This window comes from Peromyscus leucopus, chromosome 3 (assembly GCF_004664715.2).
Source record: "Peromyscus leucopus breed LL Stock chromosome 3, UCI_PerLeu_2.1, whole genome shotgun sequence".
In the NCBI taxonomy this organism is placed as follows: Eukaryota; Metazoa; Chordata; class Mammalia; order Rodentia; family Cricetidae; genus Peromyscus; species Peromyscus leucopus.
In genome coordinates, this window is record NC_051065.1 from 144400023 (window position 1) to 144421734 (window position 21712).

The 21712-nt window shown below is 44.6% G+C and overlaps 2 protein-coding genes across 5 annotated transcripts in view; one reads left to right on the plus strand and one right to left on the minus strand.

The window, feature by feature from the left end:
- Dyrk4 (dual specificity tyrosine phosphorylation regulated kinase 4) overlaps positions 1–12488 on the plus strand; it is a 40993-nt gene extending 28505 nt beyond the window's left edge. The window contains exons 11-16 of the mRNA XM_037204130.1: positions 449–530; positions 2847–3019; positions 4208–4268; positions 7858–7987; positions 11211–11389; positions 12138–12488. Of these exons, the coding sequence (XP_037060025.1) occupies positions 449–530; positions 2847–3019; positions 4208–4268; positions 7858–7987; positions 11211–11389; positions 12138–12367 (855 nt within the window). The 3' untranslated portion in view covers positions 12368–12488. The remainder of the gene's footprint in view (positions 1–448; positions 531–2846; positions 3020–4207; positions 4269–7857; positions 7988–11210; positions 11390–12137) is intronic.
- Positions 12489–14448: 1960 nt separating this feature from the next.
- The window catches only part of Akap3 (A-kinase anchoring protein 3), a 30917-nt gene continuing 23653 nt past the window's right edge, over positions 14449–21712 (minus strand). For all 4 annotated transcript variants that reach the window (XM_028881550.2, XM_028881552.2, XM_037204129.1 and 1 more), the window contains one exon: positions 14449–14797. In XM_028881550.2, the coding sequence (XP_028737383.1) occupies positions 14642–14797 (156 nt within the window). In that variant the 3' untranslated portion in view covers positions 14449–14641. The remainder of the gene's footprint in view (positions 14798–21712) is intronic.

Consider the following 21712-nt stretch of genomic DNA (forward strand, 5'->3'; position numbering starts at 1 on the left):
TGAACGGGACCATCCATGTACAGGAGTGTGCTCTGGATATCGCTCTGTATAAATAAACACTGATTGGCCAGTAGCCAGACAGGAAGTATAGGCGGGAATAATAGAGAGGAGAATTGAGGGAATGGGAAGGCAGAGCGGGAGACTGCTGGAGCCACTGCCAGGACAAGGAAGATGTAAGGTACCAGTAAGCCATGAGCCACGTGGCAAAGTATAGATTAATAGAAATGGGTTAAATATAAGAGTAAGAGCTAGACAATGATAGGCCTGAGCTAATGGCCAAGCAGTTTAAATAATATAAGCGCTTGTATGTTTATTTTATAAGTGGGCTAAGGGACTGCCGGGGTTTGGCGGGACCTAGAGAGAAAACTCCAGCAACAGGAGGTAGGTAAGAAGAGAGCCTAGGTAACATTCATTTCAATAAACTTAACACACATTTTCTTCTCTCCAGGAAAACATCGTGTTATACCAGCGTGGCCAAGTCACTGTTAAAGTTATTGACTTTGGATCAAGCTGTTATGAACACCAGAAAGGTAGGCCCTTTGCAAACCTCTTCATCTAAGTTCTGCTATTATAAGTTCTCTGATCTGCAGCGAACTTATAACACCAGGTTACCTGGGTGCTAGCCTGGGCTCAGCCATCACAACCGCCAGTGTACATTTGAGCCAGGTGCTTCATATCTCTGAGTCCAAGTTTTTCATTTGTAAAAGGAGAGAGTTATATCCAGGGAGCATACAGACTCTCTGAAGTTCTCATAGTCCAAAGGTATGGAATGACCAATGAACATTGGGTCCCCAAATTGACTAGATATGCTTAGAATCACTCCAGGGCTCTGGAACATTATAGTTCCCAGGCGCTCACCTTACACGTGCCAAGTCAAATTTCTGGCGGGTGCTCAGGAGATTGCACTTTAGAAAATAGTCACTTTACAGTTTAGACTCCGCTGCCCTTGAGTCATTCTCTGGACCTTTTCAAGCTAGAACCTAGAAAAGAACCCTGGAGCAGATTCACACCAACCTTCACTCAATGTAACTTGATTTATCATCTGCTTCTTTTCCTTTCACAAGTCTGATTTAGAGAATATGTCCCAGCTCTATGTCATTCATTAGTCTAGGTACAAAAAGACAGAACCCAAAACTCTAACATTGTCTCACAAAACTGAGATCGCATCTGGCTACGTGTTCCAGGCTGGCCGGGAACCAGAGGTCCTGCCTCTACCTCTCAGATGCTGGAATCACAGATATGTGTCACCACACCCAGCTAAATTCATGTTTTAAAACGCCTTGTGTAAGATGGGGGCTGTAGCTCAGTTGGTAGAGTGCTTGCCTAGCATACACCTCGGAGTTAGTGGGTGTAATCCCAGTACCACATAAACCAGGCATATTAAAGGGTTGCAGCATGAGGAAGGTTGACAACCACCATTCTAGGTAGTATTCAATGCTACATTGTGAGTTTGAGGTCAGCTTGGGCTACATGAGATCTTGTTTACAAACAAACACAAGCAAAACCAAATGAAGGTCTGTATGTATAAGTGCTTGACAAATCAAATCAATTTTATAAGCAGGTAGGGTAGAATGATCTAGTTTTTAATAATGAAATCTTTAAGTGGAGGGATTAGTACATCTTCCCTTGACCAATTTAACAACAGAGATGTGATTATGGGACCATTGCCTCTCTCTGCACCCACTCAATAATCAGAAATCATGGTCATTTGGAAATAACCCAAAAGTTCTATCTCTCTGCCTCCAAGCTCCTCACGTACAAATTCAAGGGTTCCTGTAGCAACATTGTCTGTGTGTCCTCCCCTGCTGAGCTTTACTGACTCTTTGTCTCTATGTTTCATGTTACACCACGAGTCATACATAGTGTATCAATAGACATTCAACTTAAATTACAGGGTTTTTTTTGTTTTGTTTTGTTTTTGTTTTTTTTTAAACAGGGTCTCAGTGTGTAGCCCAGGCTGGCTTGGAACTCACAACTCTTGCCTCAGCTTTGTGAGTGTATGGGCTACCGGGCCTGGCTCTGAGTAAATTATGCATTTTGCAGGTTTCCTTTCCAGTTGTGACTTGCTTACTTCCATAGCAAATGGCAACACTCTCAGAAGCTGTCCGCCCAAAGTTTCAAAACTTGGTTTATATTAGCTTTAAGGTTTGCATTTGCTGTTACTGTTTTTTTTTTTTTAATTTTTATTTTTAAGACAGGATCTTTCTATGTAGCCCAGAATAGCTTTGAACTAAATAAGTAGCCATCCATCTGCCTTAATTTCCTAAATGCTAGGAATAAATGTGGATAGCACCATGCACACAGCTGGTAGGTTTTTGGGCAGGGGTGGGGGTTGGTTGTTGGTTTCTTTCTTTGGTTGTTATTTCATTTATTTATTTATTTATTTATTTATTTATTTATTTATTTATTTATTTATTTATTTATTATGTACATAGTGTTCTGCCTTCATGTACGCTTGCAAGCCAGAAGAAGGCACCAGATCTCATTATGGATGATTGTGAGCCACCATGTGGGTGCTGGGAATTGAACTCAAGACCTCTGGAAAAGTAGCCAGTGCCCTTAACTGCTGAGCCATCTTTCCAGCCCTTGTTTTATTTTTAAAACAGCTAATTTAAATGAACTTCCTTGGTATTTACTACTTTGGAGTTCCTTATCAATAAGATGGCAATAACAAGCAGCTACCAGGAAAATTAATCTGTTGGTAGATAATGGAATAGGACCCACACTTCCTTCTTCCTGACAAGCCCACAGAGGGAGTCGTTTACGAGGGTGAAGTTCTGAATTAGTTATCACAGAGGCATCTGGAGAAAGCTTTGTGGCGATGTTTCTCTCCCTTTGCACCACAGTGTATACGTACATCCAAAGCCGGTTCTACCGATCCCCCGAAGTGATTCTGGGCCACCCCTACAACATGGCCATTGATATGTGGAGCCTGGGCTGCATCATGGCGGAGCTGTACACGGGATATCCACTGTTCCCTGGGGAGAATGAGGTCGAGCAGCTGGCTTGCATCATGGAGGTGAGGGGGAGTCAGGCACCAGCGTAGATGATGTCCTGGGATACATCCATTCTCAGATACTGAGTTTCATCAGATTCAGCAAGGACAGTGCCCTGCATGCTCCTCCTACTTCTGAAAGCATTTTTGAAGTGATGTACCGCTTGTATTTTGCTGAGCTGAGAGCTAACTTTTTCATCATGATTTAAATAGTTGCCGGTGATGTCCTTTCCCTCGCTGTAAATACTGACATTTTCAAATGAAACGGTGAGCCTAGTCTTCCAAATACATCACCATAATGATGATAATAACAGTACTGAAGCAAGTGTGATTTGGTACCCACCAAATCTACCTGAAAATCAGATGACTGTGTTCTTAAGCAACCACGCCTTTCCCTTGCCTTATGCTTCTTTCTCCTTGAAAAGGCAGGTAGGGTAAAAATTGCTGGAAGTGGTAGTCAATGGTAGTTAACTGGTCTAGGAGTTAGTAAACCAGGGGTCCAGCCTTGGATTTATCTTTATGGCATGACACATTGTTTGCTGTGGACTGTTGAAAATGAGGGTCAGGGTATGTGTTGTTGCTAAGGCTGGATAGAGTACCCTTGAACCATCCTTGTTTCTAACACATGGGAAACTGGGGTGTGTGAGCTGTTTCCTACTGCTCTAGGACCCACTCTGTTTCCTTTGGACCTCTGAAGGGCTGCAGAACCAGAGGGTGGGGTCATGCCTAGGCTGTGTCTGCCAACCAGGGTGGAGGGTGCGCTAGCTAATTTCTCTTTGTCTTATACACATGTAAGTTTCAGAGAAAACAGTGACCAGTCAGTACTAAATTTTCTTTCCAAGAATGGTCTTTTGTCTTCTCAGGGTCTAGGGCTTCCTTCCTTCCCCCTTCCCAACCCAGTGCTCCAGGCTGTGAGAAGTCACTCCTCATTCCCTGTGGTCTGCATGGGCTGACAAGGAATCTGGATGTTACCACAGTGTCTTACCCGTCTAGCATGGCCAGTGTGTATTTGTAGGATACTGAGGCAGCCTGGAGCAGGAACTGTAAGACCTAGTGTCTGGGTCTGCTCTGCCACTGATGTGATGCTGTTACTTAAATCCTTTGAGCCTTAAATGTAAAAGACAGAGTTTGGCCACAGTCCCACCTAGCACTTGCCAGCCTTTGGACTTGTGACTCCACAATAGTGACACAGCCACACTGTACTTGTTGAAGGTGCTGGGTCTGCCACCTGCCCACCTCGTCCAGACGGCCTCCAGGAGACAGATATTCTTTGGTAAGTCCCATGATCTCTTTGTCCCATGGCGTCCAGTGAGGTGTCACTGGACTTGAAGACACCCCAGGCAAACAGATAGGCAGACTGACGGATATTTTTCTTTTCCCTGGCCCCATATGGAAGGGTGATGAGGAGCTGAAGAGATGATAAGTGGTGCATGGTAGTGTGAGAGACGGTGTCTCCCAGTGGAAGGGGGTCTTCACAGTACAATACCAGGAGCGTGGAAGACCCTGTTCTTCAGATCTATCAGCTAGTACTGAAACCACAAAAGATTAAAAACATACTCCCTCCTAGAGATGCTCCCCAAACAACTTGGCCTCTCTTGCCATGCACTGTGCTAAGAAATCAGGGTGGAAACTTCTAGCATAGTGGGAAATTCTGTTTATAGTCTCCCACTAATGGAGAATTATTATTATTATTATTATTATTATTATTATTATTATTAAGTTTGTATGTGCAGGGGTGGGGTATATGTATATGGGCACATATGTATGTATGGGGATGCCAGAGTTCAGCATCATCTGGTCCTGTTGTGTGACACTGTTCTGGGGACGGTGTGAACAAACATATACTCACCCCAGACAGGGAACTGATGACAAAGTAAGGAGAGGCACGAAGTCCAGTTGGTGAGCTGATGGGTTTTACTGGGGTTATTTACAGGGGCCTGGGTGAGGGTCACAGGGGCAGAAATGACTTCAACACAGCTGCATCACCCTAGCCCAATGTGAGTGACAGCTGGAAGTCTGAAGCTCGATGCACAACCTGCAGGCACCTCAACAGGTTGGAGAGTGGCTCTTTCAGGCAGCCCAAGTGGTCTGGGCCTCTTCCAGGTAGCTCAGCTGGTCTCTGCTTCTTCCAGGCAGGAGAGTTATCTCTCCAGGCAGTTCTTATAGCTTATAAATGTTTGGGGGAGAGAAGGGACTAGCAAATCTGTTTCAGGGACTTCCTGAAGCTTTTGAATTGCCTCCTGAGTCTATTGAGCTTTGCTGTAGGTTGACATCCTTTACCTCCCTTTGGAACACCCCGAGTCTTAAGGAGCTTCCCTCTAAGATGGACGTTTACCTTGGAAGGATTGCTACACAATGGGTATATTCTCCTGTCACTCTGACCTTAATTTTGAGACAGCACCTCTCTCACTGAAGCCAGCACCTACATTTTGGCTATACTAGTTGGCCAGCAAGCTCCTGGGATGATCTTGCCTCCATCCCCCGGTGCTGGAGTTACAGGTGCTGTCCTATCTACCGTTTCCATGGATGCTGGAGATCTGAACTCATGTTCCCACGCTTGCACAGCAAGCACATCACAAACTCAGCCTCTGAGGGTTATCCAAGTAGAGGAAAGCCAGACCTGAAGGAGCAGAGACTCCGCAGGCCAGGGGGCATTGCTAAGCAGCCACTGTTGTCAATCAGGCTTGCCAGGCTCACACCAGCTATGGGATCCGAGTCTTTTTAGTCCTCTCTGATTGTTGACTGGGAGTAGTCTCAGAAAAAGTAGGCAAATCATAGGTTACTCTCAGCCTTCTCCATCAGCAGGAGAGTTAAAATTATCCCCACAGGGGGCCACTAAGACAAAATGGTTTCAGACCTGCTGGTCAGTATGTATTGGTTTCCCCTCTGTACCATTCAGTAATGAGCCATGTCTTCAGACTTCCTGGCTCCTCCCTTAGGTTTCCTCGGATGCTCCATGATATAAAAACCAAAAATTGAAGGCCCAGCAAACAGACGTACTCCATTATGATTGGTCTGTCCCACGCCATTCCAGTTTTTCCATCTCTTAAGTGTCATCTCATATTTCTGGCTAGAGATTTGAAGACCGTGCCTCTGAGCAGGGCAGTGTCCTCGTTCCCTTAGCACAGCACCCCCATACTTACCGTTCCTCCCCACACTTTGAGAACAAGCACAGGCTCTGGCTGACTCCCTGGTGAACTGATGTGAGCTGGGCTTTGGACTGCAAATGCTCTTCCCACTAGCTGCTTATAGAACTGAGTCTTTAGGCCTTGAAGAATGTGAGGGACAAACAATGGGGATGGGGGGCGTCCCTCTTGCTAGACTTCCCTGCTTCACACCAGGGGAGAGGCATATCTTAAACCTTTAAACCTGACCTCAGGAGACAGCATCCAAGCGGGGACTTAAGGGGGTACAGGGCTACTCTGCGTTACACTCCAACTCAGCAGGAAGAGAAGCTGCCTCAGGGTAGTGTGATCAATGTTCCAGGTAGCAAGAAGGAGACAGGGGAGAAGAATTGGATAGTAATTGGGGCCAGAGGAGAGAGAAAAAAATTGGACAAGAAAAACAACCATAGCAATGACTTTAAGTGCTAAGTTACTTACAAGGCCATGAGCTTGATTCTTCCTTTGCAACATGGGGAGAAGATGAGTGCAGGGGCCACCTCTAAGAGGAACCAGAATTGGTGTGGGGTTATAGGCACTATATAATCCTCTGGTCCATTCATAACCTTGTCAACACAAGGATATCCGTGTCCACACATTCCCATTCACACACTTCTGGAGTCTCTCTTCAGGAATTCAGTCAGAGTAGATATTTTGGAGACTCTGCAAATTACATTGGTTACAAAGCCAATGGAACAAAGATGAGCATGGGGTCTACAGCTTTAATTCTCAGAACTCAGGAGGCAGAGGCAGATGCATCTCCGTGAGTTCAAGGAGAGTGTAGTCTCCATAGCAAGTTCCAGACAAGACAGGGCCACATAATGAGACCATGTCTCAGAAAAAGGAGTGGCGGGGGTGAGGAAAATAACAGAACTTCATTATGTGGTCTCCATAATGCCCACCACATGAACACCACTGTCTCTGAGCACACAGTGAAGTACACAGATGTGTAAACACACATATTTGCTCACCCACTTTACAAGGTGTGATGTGAACAGCCAGCTCTTCTGAACGTCACACAAGAACTTCAACATGCAGTTGGTTTCACCTTCAAAGCACTGTACAAAACATCCTCAGGCAATCTCTAGAATCTTCTGGACTTCACACTTTAGGCATGTCAATAACCACTCCAGTTATTGACAAAATTTTGGTGTGACCCCAAAGAATGAAGGAAGCACATTAGCTTGTATGGCTTGTAAATGAATTCTGAAAGCATTGTAAAATGTCTTACTTTATTCAGCCCCTGAATGACCTCATTTTTACTTTATTGAGCTAGTGAGCATAGATAACCCAAGAAGATGTATCATCCTTCTGCTCAGAGGTGGATACTCTGGCCATTTGAAACTTATTTTTATCATCAGCACTCTTGATATCTGCTAAGACTGGTCAGTGGCAAGTGATTTAAACTATTTGCCTGATGTGGGAAGCGTGTGGTGAGAAGAGGCTCAGAACATACAGGATAGTAGGAGACGTTGTGGTTGGCATCAGTTGTATTCACTACATGACGTATGTGGACTGTTTCAACCCAGCTGAGACTGTTGGATGCCTTCATGTGTGGGTGGGTGGAATGGGGCAGTCATGTGAGGCGGGACAAAAGCTGCACAGAGGCAGTCAGGAGGCAGCATGGTTGAGTGGACAGCTGCGAAGTCATCGGTGAGTATTCATGCCTGCAACTAACTACAGAATGTTGTTTCTCTGAAGATTCCAAAGGTCTTCCCAAAAACATAACCAACAACAGGGGAGAGAAAAGATACCCAGACTCCAAGGACCTCACGATGGTGCTGAAAACCTACGACACCAGCTTCCTAGACTTTCTCAGAAGATGCTTGGTGTGAGTTTGTCTGGGAGTCTTTGCCTGTGGGTTTCCTGACTTTTAAGTACTATGCTTTCCCACGTGTCTGCTAGTGAAAGTCTAAGGCTGGGAGATAAGTGTTTAGAATCACTGCTCTCACGGTACAGCTTTAAAGTATTCAAGTCATTTAATGTGTGTCTGGTCAGACATTGCTCTCCTGTAAGTCTAGGCTCAGCCATTTTCTCTGGACTGCTGTGTTTGTGTGGAAATTGTTACTATCTTAGTCTCAAGCTGCCTGACAAGGGACTGCCTGGCAGTCCTGCCATTGGGCACTTCATGAACTAAAGCCAGCTCTTCAGTGGGCCTATTGTATTGTATGCCAAGCTATGCCATGTACCCGGCTCAGGACCCTTTTGAATACCCCCTACATTTAGTGTCCAGACCACCACATACTGGTTAGTTAGAGGTAGGGTGAGCCGTAGACTACTATGCACAGCTATTTAGTCAGAGTCTGAGAAATCAAGTTCTTCACCTTGGTTACATCCTCATGAACAAGGAGTGGCCCATGATCCATGTAGCCCTGTTCTAGTTCTATGGTGTTCGGCAAAGCTTGGCCGTGGCTGCTCTCTAAGAGGACTTGCCAGCCTGTCTCTGTTGAGTCTAAGTAAACTGGCCATGTGCTTTTTAGTTAGTCACCATTGCTCTCTGGGCCTGTTTCCTTTTCTCTAAAATGAGGGATTACTAAGGTACCTTCCACCTATCAGCCCTACAACTGTTCAGCGTTTTCAGAAGAGTGTGCCTTTATAATCATCCATTCTTCTGGAAAAACAGAGTGACTCTAGCAAAATACTCTGGGTACTCATGCCTTCCAGAACTGGGGCAGCAGCCCAGATGGCAATCAGTATTGCTAGAAGAAGAACCCTCTCTTCCATGGGGACAGTCATATAACACAAATTGCTAAATGGTCTTATTAATAAAAAACCCAGAGCCAGATATTGGGGTGATAGCCAAAAGTCCAGAAAAACAGAACAAGCCAGCCACATTCTTACCTCTACGAAATCCTCAGCCTCAAGAGAGTGAGTTGCTGTTTCCTCACGCCTTATATACCTTTCTGTGTCTTGCCATATTACTTCCTGGGATTAAAGGTGTGTATGCTTCCCAAGCAAAGACATGAGATCTCAAGTGCTGGGGTTAAAGGTGTGTGCTACCATGCCTGGCTCTATTCTCAGCATGGTGTTGAACTCACAGAGATCCAAATGGATCTGTCTCCCGAGTGATAGGATTAAGGGTGTATGCCATCACTGTCTGGCCTCTATGTCTAATATATAGTGGCTGGCTCTGTCCTCTGATCCCCAGATTGGGGTGCACAATATATCACCACATAGTCATGCTATTTTCCACCTGAAATCAAAGAGAGGGCTCCTGTACCTTATCTTTACCCTCCTATGTCACCCCAACCTCTGGCTAAGGCTATAGTATGAATGTCCCTTAAAAAATGACAGAAACCATCACTGAGACTGGATTTGGGATGGGGGTTACCCAGAACTCTAATCATCTAGAACCTAGTTCAAGAGCAAAACAGATTTATTTATTGTTTGCTTATTTATTTATTTATTTATTTATTTATTTATTTATTTATTTATTTAAAAGGATCAACTGCTCTCAACTCATACAAGGCAGCAATGTTGACTGGGCCTGTTACTCAACCTGAAATTGCTAAGCAGCAAAGCTTTGGAATGGCAGGCTAGAGGTTCTGAGCCAAAGCCAGCATGTATGTGTTAGATGGAGCATGTTAAGACCTGCTGCCTAGTCTTAGAAACTAACTGTAGAAGTTCAGGAGAGCGGAGACATAGCTCAGCAGCAGTTCATTTGGCAACCAAGAGCTTGTGTGGCTGATGACTTTGATGAGCTAGAATGTTCACACTGCCTCCCTGTAGTTGGAAGCTCTGCCCAGCATGCTGGACAGAGATGGAAGTGCCCACCATGAAAGATGGCCAGCCGACAGAACCACAGCAAACAGCCAATAGATTGTGGTGACTGAAGTTTGCAGAAGAGCGTGTCTTTCTCTGTCATTCTGGAGAAATAGGGTGTTTTAGCACTAGTTTTCAGATAGTTCAAAGGACTAGGACCTAGAGGCAGGGTCAGCTATTTTATCCTGTATAATGCTAATGGGCAGAATTTAGACTTGGGTGAAAGTTACAGGGCAACAAGTCGATCTTGGCTCCATAAGATAGAACACGAAAACCTTTTTCAGATTGGTGTTTTTCAGCTGAGTGAGATGGCAAATGTATATAAACCCAGCTGTTTGGGAAGCTGAAGCAGGAGAATTTAAAGTCTGAGTTCAGCCCTGGCTAAATAAGATCCTTTTTCAAATACAATTGAAAAGTACTAGGGTGAAGCTCAATGGTAGAGTGATTTCTGAGAGTACTTGAGGCCCTGGGTCTGTTGTCTAGCATGAAAAAAACAAAAGAAATTCAGAAAACTTCAAAATTGAAATCTGTGCTAGTCTAGTTCCTGAAGGCATTTTACAGTGGTAGAATGGTTTGTTAAAGTTCTATAAAATGCATTTTGTTACTGTGTTAGAAATTTCCTTGAATTACAACCTCCATGGATAGCTTTTTTTATTTTTTTATACATGATCTCATGTAGCACAGGCTAGCCTCAAATTCACTACATATTTGAAGCTGGACTTGAACTTCTGATCCTCCTGCCTCCACTGCCCCAGAGCCGGGATTAGGCATATGCCATCATGCTCTGCCCCCATATGAATCTGATATCCTACGATTTTCTTTTACCTTACCTTTGGAGCCCCAGATCCCATAGTTTGAGGAGCATGCATCTTGTTTCCATTTTCTTAACTTGCCAAATCATATGTTTCATTGGCTAGGATTCTTTAATATTTCTTCGAATTGTTTGTTTCAGTTCTGGAGACTGTATACAGGGTCTCACACATGCTAGGCAGGTGCTCTACCACTGAACTACACCCCCAGCCCTAAACAGTATTTCCTGCAAGAGAATTTCTAGGGATTCTAGACAATTTAGTATTAATATAGTACTTGGTTCATTATGCAACTTTCCCTTAAAAAATATCAATAGCTGTTTGCAGCCATTTTACAATTATGTCATCGCCTCTGTTCTTTGACATCTCTGAGATACAACACAGCTAAAATGGAAAACATCTTGATCAGGTTTACAAACTGTTTTACTATGAGAAGGGTTACGTCAACAGCAACAGGCTCATGTGGGCTGTCTTGGTGTCCAGATGGGAGCCTTCTCTCCGAATGACCCCCGACCAGGCCCTCAAGCATGCCTGGATTCACGAGCCACGGAAACTCAAAAGCCGGCCCAGGCCACAGATCCTAAGGAAGTCCAGTGTTGGTACTTCTTCTGAGATGAGCAAGGACAAGGTTGAAGAGCATCGGTCCAGCAAAAGCAAAACAGGTACAGTCCAAGGAGCCAGGCACGGGTGAGAAAGCCCTGATGTCTGCATGGGATGTGGGCTAATTCAGCCCCGACTATACCAACAGGAGCTTACCATTTCTTATTTTTGTGAGTTTCCTCTTTTGGGAGACTTCATTCTAGATGGATTCCTCCTTTTGGCCTTTTGCCATTAGGGTTTTCCATTTTTCAATATTCAATTTCCTTTCTCCTTCTTTCTTTTATTATGCTTACCCCTTGTGTCCTATGATCGCATTTTATTATTTTTGTGTGTGCTGGTGCCCACAAAGCGTTCCAGACTCCCTGGAGCTGGAGTTACAGCAGTTGTAACCTTGTTTGTGGGTACTGGAAATGGAGCTCTGGTCCTCTGGCAGAGCAACAAGTGCTCTTAACTGCCAGGCCATCTCTCCACCCCCTTTTACGTCATCAGAATGACATACAATGGCATGAGGCAAATTTTTCTTTGCAGTGCAGCCTAGTAAGACAGATCACTGGACTCAGGTGGGACTAAATTCTGCTTCTGCAGTACCAGGTGTGGCTCTTAGGCAATTGACCTCTCTCTGTATCAGCTTATAAACATATGACAATAGTGCTTATTCTGTGGGGATTAGAAAGGGATCAAATGGATAAGTACAAAGTGCCTAGAATAATGCTGGCCACAGCATGTTCAGTTGCCCTAAACTGATGTAACGTCTAGTACACAGTGGCTATTGTTTGAAGGATTCTCTTTGTTCCTTCTTCCTTCCTGCAGAAGAGACCACCAAAGAAGCTACAGACAAACCAAACGATGGTTCTGAGAAGCACGGTCAGAATTCAGGCAAACGGCAGAGCTCTCTTCAGCACGCAGCTGACACAGTCCAGCTGCCTCATCTAGCAGAAGCTTCTGGAAAGCCAGAGGCTGTTTCTGGGTCAGAGGTGTCCACAGAACAACAATGCACCTCCTCCCCTAAGAGCACCAGCATTTTACCACCCATCATGTGACCCTTGTGGAGGGTGCATCCTGTTCCTTTCCACCAGCGATTTGTATTAGAGAAGGCACTTCGATTGTACAATACTTCACATTGCTTTTTTAATGCATAAAGGTTTGTAAGAAAAATCAAAACTCTATTTACATGGTGAGTTGGCATGATTCCTCCAGTGAGGGTTGACGGGGGATGGGGGAGGGAGGTGCTTTACCTGAACTTACCATTTAAGGTGTGTGTATGTTTGTGTAGGGGGCAGTGTCAGATGCTACGGCCTCATTCTCGGAACTCCAAATAAAATCAGATCTTTTCTTGTTTGTGACTGTCAATCGGTGCCAACCAGGATTCTCTTGTTTTGTTCATGTGCATGTGCTTGTATATATGTGTGTGCAGGTGCACATGGAGGCTAGAGAATAACCTCGGGTGTCATCCTTCTTGCTGTCCACATGGTTTCCTGAGGCAATCTCTCATTGGCCTGAAACTTGCCAAGTAGGTCGGACTGGCTGGTCACTGAGCAGGGATCTGTCTCCACCTCTCCAGGGCTGGGGTTACAAGTGTTCTCCACCATGCCACCCTTTTTAAGATTTGTGTGTGTGTGTGTGTGTGTGTGTGTGTGTGTGTGTGTGTGTGTGTGTGTGTAAACCTGCCATATGTGAACAGGTGCTCAAGGAGTCCAGTATTGGGCATCAGATCCTCTGGAGCTGGAGTTGCATGTGGTTGTGACCTGTCTGATGTGGGTGCTGGGAACTGAACTCGGGTCCTCTGAAGAACGAGCAAGCGCTCTACCACTTAGCCATCTCTGTAGCTCCATGTCTGGTCTTTTTCCATTGGTCCTGGGTATCGAACTCAGGTCCTTATGTTTATGTGTCAAACATTTTACCAACTGACCTAGGTCCTCAGCCTGGTGTTCTTGTTGGAAAATGCTGGCTGCTGTCATACCAGTTTGTTGATTTGCACAGTTAAGGAACAGTTCAGATTCCCCATTCATCTATTAGCCTTGCCTCTGGCCTCCCTCTACTTCTCTGTGGCTGGCTTTGTTCTGATGACAGGCTCAGCCGGGAAGTTAAGGGATTACACACATCCTCTCCAAAGTGCAGTCTTGGGGTTGGGGATACAGCTCAGGTGGCAGAGCGCTTGCCACATAAGCAGGAGGGCTTGAATGTGGTCCTTAGTACCCAAGTGAAAAGCTGGCTGCAGTGCTGTTTCGATTGGCTGGAACTCAGACTGCTCTGGGTGAGGTAGGCTACTTCAGAGCCCACCCCACCACCAAAAACATTAGCCACATCCTCTAAAATAAATCAATAAACAAATGTAAAAAAAAAAAGTCTGGGCTAGCAGGATGGCTCAGTGGGTAAAAGTGATTGCTGCCAAACCTAATGAATAGTCTGCGTTTCTTTCTTGCCAGGAGTAAGAGCCCCAGACCTCACATGGTGGAGGAAGAGAACTGATTCTCTCGAGTTGTCCTCTGGCCTCCACACCCGGGCTGTGGTAGGCACGTCTTGCCCCCAAATAAATGCATAAATAAATGTAGTTTAGATTGGAACTGGATATGAGGCAGAGGATCACTCTGAGCTACTGAACATACTGTCTGCACTGCCCAAGCGCAAGCATTGCAGCCTGAACTACTACACTACCGAGAACTCAGCCTTAGTCCAGTGCTTTCTTTTTTGCCACTGGGATGAAACCTAGGATCACTGTGTAGGATCACTTGGGCTACATCTGCCACACCCACAGCCCCTGGGCTGTTTCAGCTCTACCTTGAACTGTGGGTACGGTTGGAGGCGGGCAGTGGTTCCACAGCTGTGCAGACCACATGAGGCCATACCCACAACAGCACAGTGTGAATAATTTTGCCTGGCTGTTAGAAACTGTTTTCTGGTTGTTGTGGTTCTAAAGGATGGAAAGGAAATAGTAAACCCAATTGTGGCTTATTTTAAGGGACCGGTTTTTTAATCATCTCATAGCTGGGGACGGCAGGGAACTGAGTGGGTTGCTGGGCCATGCTTCTCTGCCATTTGGTCCCTGCCCTCCTCCCTCCGATGGCTTTCTCTGAGAGAGTGCAGCCTTACCTTTCAAACAAAAGTAAGCCAAACTCATGCAGCCCTTTAATTGTAATCTTTTAATTTATGTCCTTGCTCGCATGGACAAGAAAATCTGCAAAATCCAGTGAGTAGCGTTAGATGGTGCATCTGGTGTGGGTGGTGTGAAGGGAATTTTAGGGCTCTGGGTGACAGGGAGGGGAGCTGAGGGAGTGGGGACATGGCCCACTGCTGGAACACCAGGTGGGCCCCAATCACAGGTTTGCCATCAGCCAGTCCAGCAGCTGCAGTCGCGTGACGTTTCCCACCGCCTCATCCAGCTGTCGCTCCTTCTCATACCTCAGCACCGACTGCAGAACCTCCCCGACGCTGCGGCCTTTCTCCACAGCAGCGGCTGAGAGCTGAAGCAGCTGTGGAGAGCGGAGAGACAGGTGTTGGAGGAGTAGAATATCCCAAAACAGGCCAAAAGGAACCTGCATGGCTGCAACCAAGAAGCCATCCAATGGGGAAACTGAAGTAGGAGGGACTCAGGAGTTGAGGACAAACTCTCAGGGATTCATGTAGCTAAGGCTGGCCCTGAACTGCTGATCCTCCTGCCTCCACCTCCCAAGTGCTAGGATTACAGACATGAGCCAGCTTGCTCCGAAGAAATGGATTTTAACTGTTATGGTTCATGGACTATAGCCAGGGCTTTCTGCATGCTTAGCACTCAGCCCAGCACAAGAAGACTTTAACTCTAGCTGCTGTTGCTAAAAGGAAACTTGTCTCATCATCCACAGTACAAACAAGTGTTAATATTCCCTGTTCATGATATGGATGTGATCTCTCACTGAGTCATATCTTCCCATTTTCTTCTTGAAGATGGTGCTTAGTGAACGTTTGTCAATACTGCTCTTGTTCCCCAGTGCTCACCCTAATGCAAGTCTCCATTTGTGATGGTTTATATTGATTGCCAACTAGACAAGATCTAGAACCACTTTGAAATCAAACTTCCAGGTGTGGTGAGGGGTTTTCTGGACCACGGTGACTGAGGTGTGAAGGCCCGCTCTGAATGTGGGTGGCGGCTCTATTCCAGAGGCAGCACAGAGAGAGGAAAGCTAGCTGGGGGCAAGCACTCATCTCCTTCTACTAAGGAGAACTAAGTGGGAATGTTAGGGTTGAAAATTACATTAAACACATAAAATGTGAGGGTATCAGATGGAGACCACAGAAGGAAGATAACAGAAAGAAGAAATTATCCAAGACCAAAGACATAATAAGCAGAACTCAGGGCCCAAGAACATGACTCCAAAGGGTTAATGTTCCTATTCTTAGAATCCCAGAGAGGAGGTGTGGTATGGGACAGCATCTGAAGGAACGAGGCCCAAGAGCTTCCTCAGTTTACCTCAAGTCAAGAAGCTCAGCATAGTTAAACAAAAGAAACCCACCCCAAGACCTACCACAGAGTTCTCAAAGCTAACTTTGTTTTCACAAGACATATTATCTTACAAGGTCTTATCTGTACTCTGGGCTGGCTTCGAACTCATGGCAATCCTCCCAAGTGCTTGGGACGATGGGCACACCCATGTCAGGCAGCTCATAACTGCCTGTAGCTCCGGTTCCCAGGTATCTGATGCCCTACTCTAGCCTCCACAGGCACGCACACACATACATACATATACATTTAAAATAAATAAAAAAATCACCTTTAGAAAGGCATTAAAAATATATTTTCGAACTGGTGATTGAACTGAGGACCTGACATATACTAGGCAAACACCACCACCAATGAGCAACATTCCTAGAGCAGAAAACATCCTGAAAGCAACCAGGAGGAACTAGAACATCACTTAAAGGGAACCACAATTCAAATGACATTGCGTTGTTTTTAATCAAAGACTAGAGGAGTCAGAGGAAGGGGAATATACAGAAAATGTTGATGGAGATAGGGGCTGGTGAAACGGCTCAGAGGTTAAAGCATTTACCATGCAAGCAAGAAGACCAGAGTTTGGGTCCCCAGGACCCACATAAATGCTGAATGGGTGTGATGGCCTGCCTGAAGTTCCAGCCTCAGAAGACAGTGGTAAGGTGTTTGAACACAGGATCGAACCTGCTAGTTGTAAGAGTGTCTCAGCAAGCTCTGGATTTGATTCAGAGATCCTACCTCCAAGAATTAAGTGGAAGAGGAATCAAGAAAGAGTCCCAACATCAACTTCAGGTCTCCATAGACATGTACACACATGTACTATATCCATACACATGTGCACACCCACGTGTAAACTCACATATATACACATGGGGAAAAATGAAGACAGACCATGCCAACAGAAGAGAAAGGCCAAACCAGAACTCTTCATTCAGCAGAAATACATCTCGGGAATGACAGTCAAATAAAAACATTTTCATATAGTATTTGCATAGTGTGGGCCACACCCAGGTTTGAACTCTAGTACAAAACAGACCATGACATTCTTAGATTAAAGAGACTAAGAAAACTCATTGGCAGCAAACGTATTCTAGGAGAATCGCCGAAGGAAGTTCTGTGGAGGACCACACTAGCTGAAGCCAGCAGGAGAAGCAGTGGCTCCCAGTGCAAATGGGTGACTGTCCTTAAGTCCTGTGGAGCTAACACAGATGCCTGGGGCACATAGAAACACATCTTGCAAAAACAAAGCAAAACAAGCAAACAAGAAACCAATCAAGACACCTCCGAAAATATCACCAAATATTGCCACAGTAGAGAAATCATAATGGAACATTGGAAAATGTTCAAATAAACTAAAAGATACAGAAAAAGAAAAACAAGAAAGAACGTTAGACAAGGACTGACCTAAATGCCAACAACATTTCTGGTTTGGCCTTTCTCTTCTGTTGGCAAATCATGTGCACAGAATCCACATCAGACCTGATGAGGGAAGTTGTAAGAAAAACTATAGGAAAAAAAAAAATGTAACACACAATTGTCTCTAGCACCAGGACCTCTTAATGAAGGGGCTGGAAAATTCATAGGGATTGGATACCCATGGCCAACCAATAAGTCAGAAACATCCACATATCCTCCCATGAAGGAATAAATTTATTCCCTTCCTGCCAGGTATGCAGAAGCTAACTCAAAGTAGATCACCTATAGGTGGAGCTGTAGCTCAGTAGTAGAACCTGCCCAGCATGTACAGGGCTATGGACTTAATCCCCAGCACTGAGAAAACAAGACCAGACAAAGAGCAAGGACCCCACATCAGCACACATAAGAACACAAGGGGGAAAATCCATGTGACTTTGGGATGGGTCAGGTCGGTCCGTGCTGTTCCCTTTACAGGTTCACAATTCTTCACTGTGAAGCTGCCGTGTGCTTTATAGATGTTTATGTCCTTGGCCTTCTGCTTCACTAGCAACTGTCTTCTCCATTTTGACAGTCAAATTTCCCCTGGGGATAAAACTGCATGCAGCTAAGAAGCACCCGAAAGAGTTGGGGTAGAATGCCTTGCCTAGCATTTGAGGCCCTAGGTTCAATTCAAACACAACAAAGATAAAGAAAAGAAACACTAATTGGGCAGAAACTATTCATATTATTAGATGACACAAAAAGCACACAGCTTTAGTACCCTGAGGTGGAGGCAGGAGGATCAGAGTTCAAAGTCATCCTTAGCTACTATGTAGTGTGAGGCTATCATGAAGACAAGGAACACATAGCAAAGCCAAACAAAAACAGAAAAAGCAAAACAATAGGACCCCCAAAAACAAAAACCAATAACCAGATAAATCAGATAATTCATCATTAAAAACGGTTGCTCTTCAAAAGGCTCTCCTTGACACAGAGCAAACATTGGAGAGTCATGTCTGACAAAGGACTTGTTTCTAGAACATATAGAGAACTTTGTGTGGAGGGTGTGTAGCTCCGTTGGTAGAGTGTTTGCCTACCATGCACAAAACCCTGAGTTCAGTCCCTAGCACCACATAAACCGGGCACGGTGTCAGACACCTGTAACCCAAACACTGGAACCTAACACATGCTAGTCAGGAGGTTAGCATCAGAGGTTCAAGGTCATCCTCAGCTATAGAAAGAAGGGGTAGCCTAGGATACATGAGATTCTGTCTTTAAAACCAGGCAAACTAGCCAGGCAGTGGTGGCACACACTTAATCCCAGCACTTGGGAGGCAGAGGCAGGAGGATCTCTATGAGTTCGGGGCCAGCCTGGTCTACAAAGTGAGTTCCAGGGCTGTTCCACAGAGAAACTGCCTTAAAAAATAAAACAACAAAAAACAGGCAAACAAGCCTCTTTCAACTCCAAACCAGAAGAAAACAACTCAACCAGAATGTGGGCAAGAGTTCTGCACAGACTTGCTGGTGATTGATCGCACCAAGGAATCTACAGAGTGGGCGAAGGAGCACCTCGGGGTATGTTCAACAGCTTTAGTCATTGGAAGTTACATTGATCAAATCGATCCAGTGATCTGTCACTATGATTCCTATAATGAAGTCATGCTGAGGAGAACGGGAGGAGTGGAATCCCATCTAAACAGCCAGTGAGACTATCAGACAAGATGGCTACTTTAGAAATCTCTCACCATTTTATTATTATTATTTTAAGTCAGTGTCTTAAAATATAGCCCAGATAGTCTCCAGTTCACTGTGTGGCTCATCCTCCTGCTCAGTCTCTCAAGTGCTGGGTTCTAAGTATGCATCATTATTCCCAGTCCAGTTGAGCAGTTTCTTAAGAAATTGCCCCTATCATAAGATAGCAATACTCCTCTTTATTATTCAGAGTTAATGAAAATGAAAAAGTGTCCACACAAAGGTGTGAATGGAAATGCTCATAGTGGCATTATCCATAATAGCAAAAATTGGAAACAATGGAAGAAATGGACAGTGTATATTCATAAAATGAAATACTATTCAGCAATAAAAAGAAATGAACTACTGATACAAATGACACGGAAAAGCCTCAAAAATATGGTAAAGGCAAAGAGCTAGATGTAAAAGACTACATATTTTGCTGGGAGTGGTGGTGGTGGTGGTGGTGGTACATGCCTTTAATCCCAGCACCTGGGAGGCAGAGGCAGGTGGATCTCTGTGAGTTCGAGGCCAACCTGGGCTACAGAGTGCGTTCCAGGAAAGGCCCAAAGCTACACAGAGAAACCCTGTCTCAAAAAACAAAACAAAACAAAAAAGACTACATATTTTATAGCTGCATTGATGAAAGATGAAAACTTAACAATAAAAAGGTTAACAGTTGTCTTTGGATAGGAGGGGTAAACACACACACACACACACACACACACACGCACACGCACACGCACACACATGCACGTGTGCGCATGCACACGCACACACACCCAGGTAAGCCTAGTGCTGCGGTTTGAATGTGACCATAGGATCCTGTAGTGGGATCCTTGGTCATCAGATGGTAGCACTATTACAGAAGGCTGTGGAACCTTTAGGAGATAAGCATTGCTGAAGGAAGTGAGTCACAGGGGAAGAAGGCACTTGAACTTCTTAGCCTGGTTCCACTTCCTGTCTGCAGATACATGTGACCAGGAGCCTCAGCTCCTGCCTCTACGCCTTCTCTGCCTTGGCCTGTATCCTTCTTAAACTGTAAAGCACAATAAACCCACCCTCCCTTCAGCTGTTTCGTGTCACAGCCAGAGAAAAGTCACAGATACAACCACCTCAAACATCGATACTGACCATCAAGGAGTCTTCAGTCTTAGGAGACACTTTAAAATTCATAAGACTACAATAAAGAGTCTGCCATTGGCCTGAGAGTAGACAGAATGGATAACTCAATGGCACAGAACAGAAAGTTCAGAAAGAATCAAGCAGAAGCCAGGGGGGAGGGTAGGAACATGGACAGATGATGACAACAGAGATCTGCCTCCCTACTTTCCACTTTACAGAATGCATACAAAAAGAACAAAGCTGTAAATACTTGAAAATATTTTAAAGCATTAAAAGAAAACCCAAGCAAGGTCCAGGAAATAATAAAAAGAAAAACGATCTTAGACTAAATTCCATATGGTGAAATCAAATTAAACTCCAAACACTAATACATAACCTAATGGCACTGGGCATGGTGGGGTGGAAGCCTGTACTCCCAACACTCAGGAGGCTGAGGCTGGAGGCTGAGACAGGGGTTTGAGACCAGTCTGGGCTACATAGTAAGTGTAAGGCCATCCTGAGCTATGCAGAAAGCCCCTGTCTCAACAAACAAATTAGAGAGCAAAACAAAAACAAAAGTATGAAAACTCTGTGTGGGAGAATGTGTACCTTCACATATATATATACATCTATGTAAGTTATATCATATGTGTGCGTGGGTATTCTATCATATTTATGTGTACATGTATATATCATATGTGTGTTTCTCTTAAATGTATGTGTGCATGAAATTATATGTATCATATGTATGTGTTGCATGCATATTCTGTCACTTATATAAGCATGTAACCACTTGTATTAAAGAAAGGCATAAACATACATTAGCTCTACATGTACATACATATGTATTTCTGGAAGAACAATAGATTGAGTGTGCTTTTTCTGCAGGAAGAGTAATACAGAAGTGATCTAATGAGGAGACACCCTTTATTTTTGGTGTTCATCCTTTTTTAATTTGGGGTTTGATCTTGCATCCATATGACCTATTAAAATAAATTCTATAGTGTTGAAGGCAATTGGGTTCCTGGGCACCCCAGTCTTACCAGGTTTAGTGAGCAGCATCAGCATGATGATATTTGCATACAATAGTTTCCCCCCCCCCCCAAAATCACTTCAGCTGGTTTCTTTGTTGTATGTCTCATTCAACTGGACTGACATGAAGAAGTCAAACTGCACTCCTACTTTCCTTCAATAAAATAATAGGTGGATATACCTCTCTTCAGAATTAACAAAGCTGTGTACAGGGTCTACAAATCTATTTTCCTATTTAGATGAATACATTACAGAATTCTAGTTCAAAATCTACCAGTAAAATGTATTATGCATGTTACATAGGGTATGTATAACAGAAATATGGCTACAAAACAGAACCCTCTTCACACACTGCACATGGAGGCTGTGCTTAGTTTTTGCTTGTTTATTAGTCTAAACTGTTTCCAGACTCTAGTCTCCCTTCCTCTTGCTCATCACCATGGGCCAAAATAGTTGCGCTGTATAGATCAGAAACACTGAAGGACACAGAATTTGCCGGGGTCCCTGTGGAACAGATCCAGTGTTGGAGCTAGAAGATGACGGGTGACTGACTGGTTGACTGCATTTTCTGGCTACTAGACAACCTGGTAACTCGGTTACTGAGGCCATATGCACATACATCAGTTGGGTATTTTGCTAAAGATGAGGATTGTGTCCT